We start from the raw sequence: 16738 nt of genomic DNA on the forward strand, positions 1-16738 counted from the left end.
ATCCTCAAAATTCTTGGCACTCCTTATACTTGTAATTTGCCTTATATGGCCCTTCATATCACCCCACATTAAATACACAATTGTGAAATGAATGTAGAAATGTTTACTGATTAGATTTATATCCAACCCTTTTTTCTTCAAGACACAGAATTGTTTTATTAAAAATGAAGTCAATTCCAGGCAGGTTATGGTGCTGAACAGCATTCCTTGGCTTACGTTTGATGATTCAAGAACCTTTAGTGAGAATTCTACTTTGGATTAAGTGCGTGATTTTAACATTTTCGGTTTTCAATGCAGAAGAACTCCAGTAATTTCCAATTAGGTACTGAATGTGGATGAGTATGGCCATGCTATTTGCATAACTAGCTCTTCACAGTCCTTACTGTTGATATGCCAGAAAGATCCAACTTTTTTTCCCCAAGGCACTTCCCACATTTCTAGCTGTACATTATACCACTAACCTGGACCATATCTGAAGAGAAAATCTATTCCTCTCCTTACAAACCCTTAATTCCCATTCACAAACAACAGAGACAGGAGGCTATTATATATCATGCTTTTAATACAAACTTAAAAAAATCTGGAACAATAGAAACTGTACAGATTTGATCAACCTTTGTTGTTTTTAACTAAATCTCTAGACATGCCAATGTCCTGTTCCAAAATATTGCACAACATTCTGAATACAAAACTCTGATTGTATTCCTCCTTCACTAGAGAAAAAAAAAGAAAACAAAGAAACCCCTCTGGATCCCTACTCAATGGCCCCCTGCCTGTAAAAACAAAACGAAACAAAAAACGAGCAAGAACAGCATGGACCTCTGCATTAAAAAACATACATAATTCTATCCTCTTTGCGTTCATCCATCCTCTAAGATCACTCGTTGCTGATTCACTCTTCAAAAAGGGTCAGGAAGGAGGGAAGCGAGGGGAGAAAGGAGCTTTCACTGCTGCTTTTTTAAAATTTTCCTGAAAAAATATTTTTCTCTCCTCTAAGAAAAAATCTTGAAAAGAAAAATTTCAATTTTTTTACGTTAGAAATATACATATATTATATATACCTCTTACATTTTACAAATGTAGCAAATTATTCAATATAAACGGACAACAAAAAAATTAACACAAACCCATAAAAATAAAAGTTAAAAAAAATCTCTTTTTCTTCCTAAGAAACCAGGTAAATTAGTGCAGGTTTTAAAAATAAAATTGAAGCTGAACGTCTAACTCTTGAGACAAGAAGACCAAAAAGAGGCCGTGAGTTTCATTGTCGCCAGCACTGGAAATGCTTCTGAAGCACGGTATGTGTTCCTTTGGGAAACAGAGGTTGGTCCCTCCCTTTTTCCTCCTTGTGTATGCAGACTTCTTTTCCAAAGCAATTGGCAGAATAAAGCGGTGTCAGACATCACAGGTGCTAGTGAGGTTTCTCTCTCTTCAAAATAGTGAAGCCTTAGAAGGGTACATAAGCCCACCCACAGAGTGGCTTGTGGCAGCTTCTCCTCCAGGAGTAAGTTATCAAAGGATATTATGCTGGATGAATAGGAAGCCAGAAGCTCTCCTACAGAGGGAGGCATGGTTCAAGTCCAGTGTAATAGCTTGGCAGTCTACAATACACTTAGAAGGGGAAGTAGGTGGCAGTGGTAATGTTGGGGCGGGGGGGACAAACAACAAATGCCTTTTGCTGAGCCAGTTCTAAGTGTCTTGTTTGAGTTTTTCATTTCTAGGCCTACAAAACTTTACATTTCACATCAGTGCCAAATACTGCCTTCCTTTCTTATCCATTGAGTGGGTCACAGAACATAACCAGAGTGCTGAAATAGCTTTGAGTATCCTTTTCCTCAGCCCAGAAAAGGGGGGGGGCAAAAGGGGGCTCAACTTGGGGGGACATTTGGAGAGACTTCCTGCACATATCCGATGAATTGCACAATGTGGGCTGTGCAGGAGATACTCCCCAGGAACCAATTGCATGAAATTTAGTGCATCAGAAGATACGTGTTCTTCACAGAAGGGCAAATGCTAGTGGCAGTTAAGGTTTAGGTTTAAGGCTCATATACAGTCCTGCAGGGAATTCTCAGTTCAGCTTTGGGGGTGGGGGTAGTGGAAAATTAAAGTCTCTTGCTGAATCACTGGAGAACTCTAGAAGAGCAGTTCATAGCTTATCTATTCAATTTGACTTTGACAAAGAAGCAGCAGAAGCAAGACTTTACATACTCTAAACTATGCTGTGGAGAAGAGCATAAAGCAAGTTGGTTGGAGAGAGTGTATACCTATTCACAGCCCTTCTCTCTACATATCTTCACTACTCTTAACTCCCTAGAAGACCTCGCACACCTTATCACCATAGCTAGTTAAACTGCAGGACTACTATGCATCTCACAAGGCATGGACAGGGAAAGCTTTGCTGCCAAAAGCAGATTTTCTCAACTCAACTGCAAGACACTCAACTCTTGAAGGCCACTACTGTCTCTGTCTTCCAGGCTGTCCTCTCTTGCTGGGAAAAGGAATTGTAGGGCATATCATTAGGATTTCTAGTGAGTAAGAACAATAAGGAAGGAGAGACTCTACATTCGTATCAGAGAACACTTTCTTCTTGCCACACTAAGTCACTTGGTAATTCTACAAGCCCATCTCATTCCCCAAGAAATCTCTAGATGGAACACACCTGTGCTGGACCTGATATATAGGGCACTCTTCCATACAGGAATACCTGCTTCCTTTCAAATGAAAAATCATAAGGTTTTTGGTCAAAAGTCTTAAAAGACATGAAATTCAGAGTGCAAACCCTCAAGTCATCCATCCAGAAAGCAATCTACACTTTACCACTCCATTTCCTGCCAAAATGTAGTGCTGTATTATATTCAAGAGAGTCCTTTCCATGAGAAACAGTAACCAAATATTTAGCTGTCAACAGAAGAGCTCAGAACCCCATAAAAACAAGGTGATTGGTCCTAAGAAGCATCAGCAGGGGCTGCTCAGGCACAAAACACTGAAAAGCCAGCATTCACTTGTACTCTTGAAAGAGTGCAACATACTTAGATCAATTTTGCTCACAAGTCAGAAAAAATTGCATCAGGACTCTTATTTATACATCAGAGTATCAGCAACTGACATTGGATCTAACCTTTTAAAGAGTTCAGCTTACCCCAGACACTTTAAACAGGGCTGAGGAAGAGGAGGAAGGACTTGTAATGGTAAGCATGAGGCAAACCATGCTAAAACGCTATTCCTCTAGTACTGCCCTAGAGCTAAAGGAGCTTCTAGGAAAGTTACATGTTCAATACACAATTCTGCCATTACCATGTAAGCAAAGGCAAGGAGAAGAAAAAAAGCTGAGAACTTTAATCCATTCCTATTTTGCAATAGGAATATGAAACTGGAAAGGTACAAGCAATAAATGCTTTTCTCTCACCATCTGTGCCACTCATCACATATATAGAGAAGCAAGCCTTAAGCCTCCTTCAGGAAGCCCATGAGATGTCACACATCCAAAAGCAATATAAAACCATTCCCTTTCCATACCCCAAACCTTTAAAAAGGGGGAAGGGATCAAGACACATGGGCCTGAGGGTCATAACAACACCCTGAACAAGGCCATCTTTACAGCAAATATATCTGAGAACCAGTTCCAAAGAGCAGCATGGCAGATAATAAAGTGACTCTGGTTCCCACCACTGCTAGGCTGAGAAGAATAGCCTTCCTTGTTAAGTGTTTAACAATGGGTAAGAAACAGCACAGGATACATGTTTTTTTTAAAAAAATCAGTGCTTCAGCAGCGCTCCCTGGCATGACACAACGAATCAGGATTTGTCTCTTTCCAAGAAGCTATATTTATAAGATTTCAAATATTTCTATTTTTTTCTCTTTTTTTGGAAATTATTTTCCCCAGAATACTCTCATGGCGGTCAGTTGGCCAAAACAACTGGCTGGAACGACTGGCTGGGATACTGCATGGCATTCAGATTATAGCTGAGTCCTTCCACGAAGGGCGACTTCTCCAGAAAGATGCTGTTGGTGCTCCCACCAAAGACCTGAGCCATGTCAAAGCTGCTGCTGCTGCTGCCACTGGCACTGAACTGGGATGCCGGAGGGATGCCATTTGCCTGGTTCTCAGTGGCAACTCCATCAAAGAAGAGGCTGCTAGCCCCTGGTGATCCACCATTGTAAACAAACTCCTTGGCATTGGGGGAGAGCTGAGACTGAGAGGCTGGACTGCTTCCAATGAAGTTCAGAGAATGCATAGACAGGGAGAGGCCTTTGTGCTTCAGCAGGCCATTGGTGGGTGACCGGGCCAGACGTTGCTGTGGCTGTGGAACATTTGCACCACTGGCGCTTGCCCCAGCTCCTCCACCTTTCTTCATCTTAGTTGAACCAAACTTTGTGGCAGCAAAAGTGGCAGTGGTAAAGGTAATGGGCTGGGCAGAGCGGGGGATGAATGTAGGGCTGGGTGACTGACCAAAAGATGGAGATGGAGAATTGGACAAGGAATTGTCCTGGCTTCCAATTGGGACAAACACCTGAGCATCAGGGTTGAAGCTGCTCTTAATCTCCTTGTCTAACTCAGCTGCACTGCAGCCCTCACTGTCATCTAGATACAAGACCTTGACTGACCCTTTCTCACCAATCTGGTAGGACACTTCAAATGGGTCAATCCAGACACTCAGTTCTTCAGGAACATTGGCTCGCACATCCTCTACAGCCAGTCCACTCCTCTTGGCTGCCATCTCCACTACAGGATCCACGGTCTCACCAATATGAACACAGCGGTAGCCAGAGCCCTTCAAGGGCTTTTCTGGATACCAATGGCCTTCATATTTTTTCTTCAGCAGCCGCTCTAGCTCTTCACCAAACAGGTCAGCCCGCCTCCGAGGAAGCTTGTTGTATAGATATGAGATGATGAAGTTCAGAGCAACTTTGATCTCCAGATGCATACTCCCTTCACAGCAAACAAGTTAGGGCAGTATATTAAAAAAAGGCAAATGACAGAAACATAGACAGATTTTGGCTCCAAATAATCCTGTAAAAGACGAGAGAATGAAAGACAAGAAGTAAGTATGGTACCTTTATACTATTGCAGTATGATAATTATATCTTAAGATGAAGAAGACAATAACCAGTACAATAACTAGTCAAATGCAATTTAATTAATAATACATAACTTAAGATTGTTATGGAGGCTAAAGTCAGGTTATTAAATGGCTGCTATTACCTGATAAAATACCAAATAATCCCAACATTTTTATTTAAACACAAGTTTGTAGCCTTCTTGGTTTTGGAGAAAAGTAAACTGTTTTCAATGGACAAGACCAGAAGAGCTTTCCTCATTCCAAGCAGTTCCACCAGGCCTATTTGGTCTAACACAGACATGGACAACTTGTAAGCCAAAAAAACTAGAGGTACACAACTCCCATGATTCCTTATCAATAGGTATGCTTTGCTAGGGCTAATGGGAATTGTGATCCTCCAAATTTTTGGCCTACTTGCCCATCCATAGCCTATTAGTTTGGTTTCAGATCTAAGCCACTGAGAAGAAATGGGTCAATCATATTTCCTAACACATTAGAAAACCGATTCCCAAAATTCAGTGCTACATCTGTGTTAAAAGTTTGTGCATGATGTTATTGTGAAAGAATACTTGTTGACTATAATCAATCTTTTGATAAATGTATTTTAGCATGACACAACATGGATATTCCTGTTTACTTGATATTTATTAAAAATTATACTCATAAACTGCCTTTCTTGCACTGTGGAACTGAAGGTGGCTACATGCTGCTCCCAGATGATCTTCCTTGCAAGCAGGGACCAGACCTGCTTAATTTCAGTAATGTAGCTGTCTCATGTGCCTTTAGACTATTTGCACTCTGCCAACAAATGAGACATAATCAGAACTGCAGGGAGCCTTGTAAGTTATCCAGTTTAAGTTCTTTCTCAATGCAAGAAATCCAGAGCTAAAGCATCCCCAAGATATGTTTATCTATGCTTGAAAATCTCCAGTGGGTAGAAGCACACAATTCCTTAACTATAGCCTTTTCTGACCTGCTGTGATCCAGATTATTTGGACCACAATTACCATCAGCCTCTGAAGTAAGCAGACAAGAAATCCTTCTCTTTTCTAAATGACAGCCTTCAGATATTTGAGTATGTTCTCATGTCCACACTCAGGCTTCTCTTTTCCAGGCTACACACAACCAATTCTTTCAATCTTTCCCCATAGCACTTGTTTTCTGTATTGCTGGTCACCTTACTTGTTTTCATCTAGATCCATCCTAATTTCCCTATATCCTTTTAAAAGTATGGTGCCCAGAAATAAACACTTTTGCTCCACAAGATGTCTGACTAATATAGAATAAAGTGGAGCTATTATTTCACATGCCTGGAAACTATGATTTTACTAATGTAATCATTTTTAAACAGACACATCACACTGTTGACTCATGTACTGATAAGCCAGGTATTCCCCTTCCTATACCTGTGCATTTTTCTTTGTCTAAATGCAGAACTTTGCATTTGTGTTTGTTAGTTTTAGCCCTACCTGTCATTCTAAATTTTCTTCTCCACAACATCATAGAAATTTTTCTCTAAGCACTATTAATAGTAATATAAGCTGGCTAGCCATGGACTAGTGTCTTCTGTACTCATGAAAATGACAAATGTGAGAGCCCAGTTTATCATATACTCCCACACTGACAGTACAGATCTACCCGCTAGTGATGCATACCTATAAAGCGTTGCAAGTGATGATTCACTCCACTGTGGTAACACCACCCATCCTGGACAGCCAATTGGTAAGTGGGTAACAAAAATTTAGAGCAGCCCTCTCTTCTTAAGACAGTTTCCCAAAAACAGAATATAGCACTGGTAATGAATTAGCAGTACCAACTGACTCTAAATAAGATCAATCAACAAGTAGTGCATTCATGAAGGCCCAGCACTCCATGGCACTCTCAGGAAGTACCGTGTGGTTTGCAAGACAAACTTTTGGCTTCCCAAACCAAAACTTCTCTTTTTATTAAGAATCAGGTTCCAAAAATTATCCACTAACTTGCCAATAGAACCTCCAATCTACATTCTACCAAATAATCTCCTAGGTGTCCCAGAAAATTAAGAAGAGAAGTTACAGTCTATTTAAACTGAAAGTTCTGCATATTATCGCCTTTCAGCTAAGATGCAGCATGTCTAGGTTTTAATGGAAGGTGAGAAGCAGACAAAGGCTCTGCTTCCTTAGAATCCACTACAAAACAAAAGGTGCCTACTAGCTTTTATGTCAAACTGTTTCGTTTGGTCTGGTATCTGTAGCTATGGAAAAATGTGAAGAATTAGGAATGAGAAAAACTTTAATTTCAACATAAGCAAGAAGGGGAGCTACCACATTAAGAGTATGCCTTAGATCCTATTTCTGAATATCTGAGCCAGTTTATTTGCCTGCCATGTTTGAAATTGCACAAGCATACTTAGAACAAGACTAAGTTGCACATAAGAAACTAATACCACATGATGGCATATTCAGTTGGTGACCTGTGGAGGAAAACTGCACAGTTAAACTATGGATGAGACAACTACATGGAGGGTTGGGCACTACATGATGGCTGTAAGCTACTTCTAGAAGCAAAGGCAACATACCTCTGAATACTAACTGCAGAAGAAAAGCAGCAGGAGAGCTCTATTATTCCCTGACCAGCTTATGGGTTGCCACAAGCATCTGCCTGGTCACTATGGGAAATAAGGATAATGAACAAGATTGGCCTTTGACCTGATCCAGCAGGACGTTTATGTTTAATTAAAACATTATAAAATAAAAACAGAACTCTGTATTAAAACATAACTTGGTGCATAAGCACAGGACTTTTATGCCTCATAAATTGGTACAAGCAAGGTAAGTGTTTTCCAAATAACTTACTCTGTATGTAGCTTTATTATGCTGAGAAAGCAGCCCAAGACCTTACAGCTTGTATTTCAGGAGTTGCTAGACCATGAGAAGTTCTATCATGACTATCTGAGTGTGCCTGTTAAAATAAACATGGAAATTGCCACAGGAGAAATTTGAGCAAGGCAACTTTCTGAAAGGTCAACTAGAAGAAGACTACTTTCAGGCAAATGCATAAGCAGCCACAAACTCCTTAAGATGGAACCATACTCTCAACTGATCAGCCAAAACACTAAGCTATGTTATAAAGTCTGGTTTACTTCTGCATCTGTTTATTATACTACAAAGTCTTAGTCCGGTGTGGTGAGGGCCTAGCAAGTTTGAAACGGTTAACAGGTAACATAGGTAAGAGATTTTATATTTTTAGGTCACAGGTACCACGAATTTGGAACCAGATACCATGCTTTGGTATTCACAGCATAAATCTAAACTCTCCCTATAGGGCAGCAAAAAGTGGTAGAAAAAGTGTTTTTCAGGAATTAGACAGAATTTCTGCCTATGTACTTGTCTATTCTCTTGGACAGGAAACTGATCAACTTTCAGTTGACCTCTGAATAATTATTAACAGGATTAAATCTCACTAAATTCAAAGAGCATTACTTCCAAGTAAGTTTACATAGGATTGCAACCTTTGGATATAAAATTATCTGCCTGATTTAGAAAACCTTCTTCAATTCAAACTATACTGAGATGTTTTGAGAGAAAATCTCCTAACAGTCTTTGAGATTATCTGCAGCTAAAGAATAGAAACACAGTCGCTCAGATCAGTCCATGTGTCCTTCGGTTCCCCTTTCAGAGAAACAGATTTATTACTCCTAGAGCAGTATGACTTTTTCATTACACTAAGATGATAAATGCCAAAAACAGGCATTTAACTTTCTAAAGTGCTTTTTAAAAATATTTATTTCTATGATGCTTTCCTCCAGCACATAAAGTTTATATTCATCCAGGTCCCTTATTCCCTAGACTGTTAACATGGCAACTACAGAGGAGACAACTGCAGGTGGCAAAGCATGTAAGTCAGAATTGTTCCCGTAGTTTTCTTGGCAAAACTTCCTTAATAGAACATCCAAGTCAACTCAAGACAGCCTACAACTGAATGTGTCAAAGCAAGTAGTAATTTACCTTGCATGTGATTCAGACACAAGACATAAAACTAAATAATAAGCTCTATGAAAATAGCCAATGATTCAGCATAAAAATGATCCTGACATCAACTCACAATGTCTCAAAATGCAGTATTTCTAGTTGTATTTCTTTTATATGCCATGATTCTACAACAATCCAGTCATATTACTGTATTATATGGGGAAAATAAATTTAATAATCTTGCAAGCTAAGTTTCTAGTCAGACCTTTCTTTAAAATAAATGCCCGTTTAAAAAGAAGCAATTATCTTGGGGTGGGAATCTGTGATGCTACCCATCCTAAAGTGATTTGAACAAATATGCCTGAGGCTTAGAACTGTCTGCTCTGTTTGCAGGCCACACCCAAGCAAAACAGCAGCTTTAAATTCAGCAGTCTCACCTCACTCATACCCAATTTTCATGGAAATAATCTAAATATCTGCCTTAAGCACAGATGTAATAGAAAGTGACGGTGCAGCCACAGAACATGAGAGACGGGGAGGCTGAAGGAGAAACGTTCTCGGCCGACAATTGCACAATCCACTCCCACTTCTGCCAAAACCACTTGCGTCTGTGGGCGTTATTCGTACAGGGCACCTCCCTCTCGGGCCTCCCCACACAGGCCAAGTTAATATCAGCTCTAAAGGGACCTGCTCTGTCCGCCCCTTATCCCCCACCCTCATCGGTGCCACCATCAATGTTCGCAGATTAGGTACTTGTAATAACCCTGTAGAGGAAATCTCCCCAACCCCTTTCTTAGCCTTTTCCCTCAGGCGCCGAGTGTCCGGGGAGTCACACTACGTAGCGAGCTCAGTTTCTTCTACAACAGGCAGCGCCTGGGTGAGTGACCTACTTTGCCTTTTAACTACCCTTCTCAATATGCTTTGCGCCAAAGCTGGCCCAGACGAGGAACGCCTGCTCAGTGGAGCACAGTACAAAATTTTCCACGGCGCATGCGCTCTCCGCACTCTATTGCTCAACGAAGCCCCCCACCCTTGCCATTTTGCGTTGGTGCATTATATCGAATATGCCGAATTTCTCGCCCTCTTTCTACCCTATAAGGAGAGGGTTGTGGGGTGGAAAAGGGATTACGCTGAAAGAAACGTCTTCTCCGTTTATTCTTAAATTTGTAGATCAATATCCGTTTCGACTTTCCACTTTGCAAGCAGACCACTGCTTTCTCCTACACATACCTAATCTCTCCCCACTGTATCTTTTAATCCTAGGCCTACAAAGATAGTAGTACAAATAACGAATACAGTCCGATTCTTACACGTTTACCTGAAAGTCCGTCTCCAGACGGTCACTGAACCTGCTTCCAAGGGAGTCTGGGATTGAGGCCCTCAAACTGACAACCATTCAAGGCCTCGGAATGTCTCCTCACCCTTGCGGAGGGAAAAGTACTTCCCTTTCCTACTACAACGCAAAACCAGGCAACACCCCCCTCCCCATGATGCTTCCATTGCGCCTATGATAGCAATGCTTCCCTCCACCTAGTAAGCGGAGCTTTGACAGGAGGCCTAAACGGATGGGCGGGGATGAAAAGGAATAAAACAGGCTATGTCCGAGTGAAGGTTATCTGGAGCTGACCTTTCTTTTTAGATTCCGTCTGGAAAAAGTTCAGGCCAATTCCAGCTCTCTTCTACAGGCGGATGCCCAAGCTTTCTGTAAAATCTAATCCAGCTAACAAGCAGCCTCCGCCACTCCCCCACCTTCAAAATATGCTCCCCCCCCCCAAACATCTCTATCCCTTTTCAAGACTGCGTGTGCGGAGGAAGAAAAAGCACGCTCCAAAATTAATTTGAGGCAAGTATAACCTATACAGCGTTGATTTTGGGCCCGGAACGCCAGGCCTATACCCTTACAGCCCACATAGGGGTCCCTGGGCCTAATATACTTCACAGGGCAGATAACAAGGATGAATGAGATAAAAACTACAAAAGCTCTTCTGACACCTGATAATGTAATGCTACGTAAAGAATCCCTGCTATTTTATTCTACTGAACCCCCGGCCCGCCCCTTTATTAATCTTCGGGATAAGGGAGCAAGTTCACCCCACTTCAGCGGGGGAAGGGGGCTCTCATTTCCGCACTTCTTTTTGTCTGGGTTTGTGACATGAAACCCTAAAGAGGCCCTCAGGACTCCATTCCGAGGAGCGAGGAAGAAAGTTCTAGCATAAAAAGGGATGGAACCATCTTTTCTGACAAAGCCAGGCTGGGTTAACCCCTAAATTTCATGAAACAAGCGATCATCCTGCGGCCTCAACCCCGGAAAATTTCCCACTTCACTCCAGCCCTTCCCTCTTCATCTGTTTATGACCACAGTTCAAATCCTTAAAGAAAGCAAAGGGTCTGAATTAGCTCCCGTGTTTTCTCTACTAAGCAATACACACCTGGGGGAGGAAAAACCGAGAAATATTTATTGCACCATGAACAACCATAAGATTCGTTTTTAGCGAATTATTTCTTGTTTGTTCCGGCTTTTTTAAAGGCCACCCACGACTCCAAACCAACGAGCAAAAACAAAATGGTGAACTGAAGACATTTTTCATCCATTCATACCAAATGACTTTCAACGTCCCTCCCTCCTGAAATTAAAGACATCGACAATCACTTCTGGAAAGAGTTTAAGAAATGTAGCAATATTAAGAGAGTGTGCGTGGGTTTTTTTTTTTAAAGAAGCAGAGCAGATCTAGCCGTAATCTGAGCAGAAGCCGAAAATTCTCAGAGGGAGCGAACAGAAGAACGAACCTAAGAATGACTTCTCAGAACCAGACTTGGAAGATCGACAGCTTCTGAAAATAATATTAAAACTGCTCTCTAAAAAGGAATACTGGGAGAAGAAAAACCTGAAGAAAATTGAACTGGAGTGGGGGAAACATCCTCGATCTAAATGTTTTTTAAACCCCACGATATCGAAATGGTGTAACTAAGGAAATCACTTCTTTTTCTTTACCCCTACCCCTCAGTTCTAGCAATCAGCCATCACTTACTTCTTTTTTTCAGCACCAGTTGAGATGATTTGGTGGCTTCTTTTTCTTTCCAAGGTGTTTCTTAGGAGTTTCTTTTTCACAAAGTGCTGATGTAGTAGTGGGCGTTCGATTTTTTTTTAAATTAAACGGATGCTATTTGAATAACTTCTCCCCCTTCTATAGGCCGAATCAGAAGTGGGGTGAGGGGATGTTGACTGGGGCGCCCCTTCTTCCTTCCCTCCCTCCGCAGGGAACCTAAAGCCACCCTCTCCCTGGCCCAAAGTGAGCAAAGTAAATGAAAACTTTCACCCTTAGCAACCCTGCGTAAGGATATTCTCTTCCACACCCAGGGTGACGCGTCCTGCAAAGGACAAGGAAGGGGAGGAGGGGGAGGGAGGGCCGGTACTACTTCCCCAAACGCCGGCTCTAAATTAACCCGTGCAATGCCGAATTCACGCTGGATTCTCAGCTACTTGGAGAAGCCATCGCTCAGAAAAAAAGTCCGTCATTTGCTGCTCGGATGTTTTCTTGATGTCTTAATTAACTACCCATTTTTCATGTTGTGACTGTAGTGGCCTATAATTACGATGTTTTTTGAGCTCTGACAGACAACAAACTTCACAGACTTTACTGAGAATTTACCAACATCGTGAAATGCAGGTTATATCTCCTATTCCGAATAAACATGCATAGGATCGGCTGCAACAAATTTCAAGTAGTTCACTGAAGGCTCCCTCTCTTTCTTTATAATCTAGGCTACTTAAACTAGAATATCTATCAACTTCTGGTTCCAGACGTGGTTTCGGACTAATGAAGATTATTGATAATTAATATTGACACATTATAAAGAATTCACTGAGTGGGAAGATTCTATCATGTGCAAAAATTGTTGTATGCCGAAATGGTTAAACAGTGGCATACCACAAAGGCAAGAAAAGCAGCAATTTACTATGCTATAAAACGACAACCTCTGCCTCCAAACACATTCAGGATTTAAGTGCAGTCCTTTGACTGTTGAACCGGACTATTTGCAACTGCATTATTCTAGTTGAAGGATTCGTTCAAAACTACAACACAGATTATTTCTTAATATAATCTATCTTTAATGTTAATCTATTGAATCCAAAGCGTGTTTATTCTCCAATTTCCATAATATGTGTTAGCGCTGTAGTGATTAACCCAGTAAAACAAAGGCTATGATAACAGAACTAGGTGACTTAAAACTGTTACTGTCAATTGTGGATTATAGTTAGAATTTTGCGGCCCTCATCTGCTCCTTCGGGTCCCAGTGTCCATATTAAATTTACCTCTCCAAGGATTAGCTACGTGCGGTTTAAACACGTATTCTTTTGACAGATGCATAGATGCAGAGAACTAGCATTCTCCAGTGGAAGGTTTTGCATGAAGAAATAGAAGAGGAGCCCTGGGAATCCTGGAAAAGGTGGTTTGAACCATTTCTCGCTTTCCTCTGAATGGTTTTCTTCGCAGGGTGGTCGCAAGGAATTTAAAACTTCCCACTACCCCGAGCGCTTCTGATGTACTGAAACACAACGGGGAAAACAGGTTGAGTCAAGGGCCGCACGCACGGTATTTCTTTTGGTTTGTAGAAACAACAAACCAGTCGTAACGGAGGCAGAACCTTAGTTCTCATCTCGATGTTTCTGAGAATGCTTTTCAGAATAGGGTTACTAAATCCTGGCTGGACACGGGGGTGGGGAGGGGTAATGACAAAGAGTGTATTTCGACGGTGCTTTATAACTCCGTATTGAGTTAATGCCAGCCTAAACCTTGCTAAACTTGCCTTGTCATGTCAGGAAATTACAGTTCAGACCATGAGATCTTTTTCAAAAATGGCAGCTCTAAATTTATTTTAAAAAACAAGGGCCAGGACTCGGGGGTTGCCTAGAAACCATCGATTGCCACTTGGGAGTCCTGTGGCTCCTTAAAATCTGCTTCCTTTATGAGGGTATGGACTTTAAAAAAAAGAACTGGAAATGCATGAAGCGGACTTGAACCCCGTAGCTTCGATGGAGCGGGCACCCGATGGCAAGTGTAAGGCGCAGCGCTCCTCCTCGAGGCTCTACGCTTTGGCTCTGCATAGTGAAGGGGTCCAGTCATGGCTTACACTGAAAAGAGGTCTTGGGACCGAGCCTGAATTTAGGTATTTCTGTGACCTATCCTCAAATTTCGCGTGTTCATTTTAGCTGAGAGGGATCCCTATGGTTAAAATAGACTAGTGAGATCAAACAACGCATCTAATGTTAAGTGATCAGTATTAAAACCTTTTCTTTGGCCCCATAATTCTTCTAGTTTGCACTTGATCCGAGTATGTTTTTAAGGACCGAGTACAATACTAAGCATTATACACATACAATAGATATGTATATGACACGCACGCGCGCTCACACACACACACACACTTGCGAACGCGCCATCAGGACTGTTCGTGAGTTTCGTTTCTTACAGCACACCAACTACAGCCTTAACACAAGAGCACAAATTTTCCTTGTTTATTTCTATCCATCAAATGCTGGAACGTATGCAAATCAGCTCACATCTCCTAAACAAAACCCCACAAGGCACGGATGTCAGATGGCATTTTAAGTATTCATGGACACGGTTTCGCTACTCTATCTCGCAATGGCTACTCCGCACGATGTAGGGACTACTTTTTAATCAGTGCGCCTGTGCACTGCCTTCGTCAACGTAGCTTCAGACGCAAGCATTGAGATAAGCAGAACAACCTGCAAGGTGTAGAAGTGCGGGCTGTGCTAAAAATAACAGCACTCTGTTAGCAACAGCTTTCCTATTGGCTGGAAACGTCGGAGGTTCTGCAGATTGGTTTGTGGCATTAACCAGTAAACTAAAAGTGTCTCTGTAGAATTGGCAGTGCAAGGAGAAGGTTGATGGGAAGTGTAGTTTTTGTACAGATTCCCCAGATCTAAACGAATATTGCCAAATGAAAATTAAAAACAACAGTATTAGGCAACTGTGTTGTTCGAAATAAGGATTTTGAACGTATTGTTCAAAATAAGTGATAAGTTGTATTTGATTTGCTCTTATGGATAGAAGTGCTGTTTTGATATCTTCTATTTATAGAGCATTTTAAGGATGCAGGAAAATACATATATTCACACAAGCAGGGGGCTTACTCAATATTAATTTAACTATCTGGATACCAAAAGAGATGAACACAGGACAATTCAAACTGCTCTATTGGAACATGTTTTGTATGGTTAGAATACTCTTCTCCACTGAGTTGTACCTTCTTCCTGAACTATTCCCCTCTTCCTCATTAAAGACAAATCTGCAATAAACACTTGAAACACATGCGATTCCCCCCACCCCCACATCTGCTACCTTGAAAACTGGATTCTAACTGCTTCCTTGTAAGTCCTACTAATTTCAAGGCTACCCAGTGGGCACAGAATGTTTACTGCCTATTACAGGAAAATAATGAAAATGGGTGCTAATTTATATGAAAAGTTGCAAATTTAGAAATAATTGCAAGAAATTAAATTTCACAGAAGGCAAGCGTATTAATTACCCATCCAAAGCACCAAATATGCTCTCCTGAATTTGTGCCTGATCCCCAGGTCACCCCAAATGAGTTATTCCTTCTAATCTCCCCAGTAATTTCCCAGATAGATCTTCCTCCAAATCAAATTCCCTTTTAATGTTTCCCATTCATCATACCCCACATATCACTTTTAGGTTTGAGGTGAAGAAAGGTAGAAGATTCTTTAGATGAGAGCCAGTGTGGTGTAGTGGTTAAGAGCATGGGACTGGGACTCAGGCGATCTGGGTTCTAGTCCCCGCTCAGCCATGGAGCCAACTGGATGACTTTGGGCCAGTCACAGACTCTCAGCCCAACCTACCTCACAGGGTTGTTGTTGTCAGGATAAGATGGAGGAGGAGAATGATGTAAGCTGCTTTGAGCCCTTTGTAGGAAAAAGGCAGGCTATAAATCAATAAATACATAAATAAAAATAAAGATGGTAGTCAGAAAAATTAAAACCTCTTTTGAACTTTTTAACAAGATTGTGTGAGAGCCTATGTAGACAAGAGAGAAACAGCTACCTTTGGGTGGATGAGGTATTAAGACAGCAATCCTCTAGGCATGTTTAACTGAAAAGTGTGCACACTTTGAGCAACTTCCATTCCTATAATATTCCCAAGATCCCTTCTTCATTCATATAATTCATTCAAATTAATTCAGTGAAATCTACTCCTTGGTCAGTGTGTATATGATTGCAGCTTAAGTATTTCTTCTAAAATTTCTCTCTCACAAAGTGTATACTGGGGCACAAAACCTAACATTTTCTAAAAACAGGTTTGATGACAAACTAGCTTCTCTGACCTTTGTAGCAACCCAGATGTCACTTGCTAGGCCTATTTGTTTAACATCAGGCTATGAAGAATCTGGATTTGTGCATCTCTAATATAAATGTTTAAGATGGATGACATTCTATGAGGTCTTAGTATTTACCTGTACAGATGTATTCAGCTTGAAATGTGTCAGTTTTTAATATGAACTATTAATTACCTAGCAGAAATAATTACCCATCTAGGGCTCATAAACTGCAGACTTCTAATACTGCTTTTTGTCAAAATAGAAAGTCAGGGATTCTTTAGGTGCATTTACGTATCATTTGCATTTGGTTCCACAGGACTGTTGTTCAAAGGATATCGCAACTAAAGTCCCATGATATGTTGTGTG

At 41.1% G+C, this 16738-nt stretch overlaps 1 protein-coding gene across 1 annotated transcript; it reads right to left on the bottom strand.

Moving 5' to 3' along the window:
* Window positions 1-542: 542 nt before the first annotated feature.
* Window positions 543-12314, bottom strand: TOB2 (transducer of ERBB2, 2). Its single transcript, XM_044455766.1, has 2 exons — window positions 12040-12314; window positions 543-5011 (listed from the first exon to the last, which is right to left on the bottom strand). The coding sequence occupies exon 2, from the start codon at window positions 4923-4925 to the stop codon at window positions 3900-3902; it is 1026 nt and encodes a 341-aa protein (XP_044311701.1). The 5' UTR covers window positions 4926-5011; window positions 12040-12314; the 3' UTR covers window positions 543-3899.
* Between the last annotated feature and the right edge of the window lie 4424 nt (window positions 12315-16738).

This window comes from Varanus komodoensis, unplaced genomic scaffold (genome assembly GCF_004798865.1).
Source record: "Varanus komodoensis strain SLA01 unplaced genomic scaffold, ASM479886v1 scaffold8, whole genome shotgun sequence".
NCBI lineage: Eukaryota > Metazoa > Chordata > Lepidosauria > Squamata > Varanidae > Varanus > Varanus komodoensis.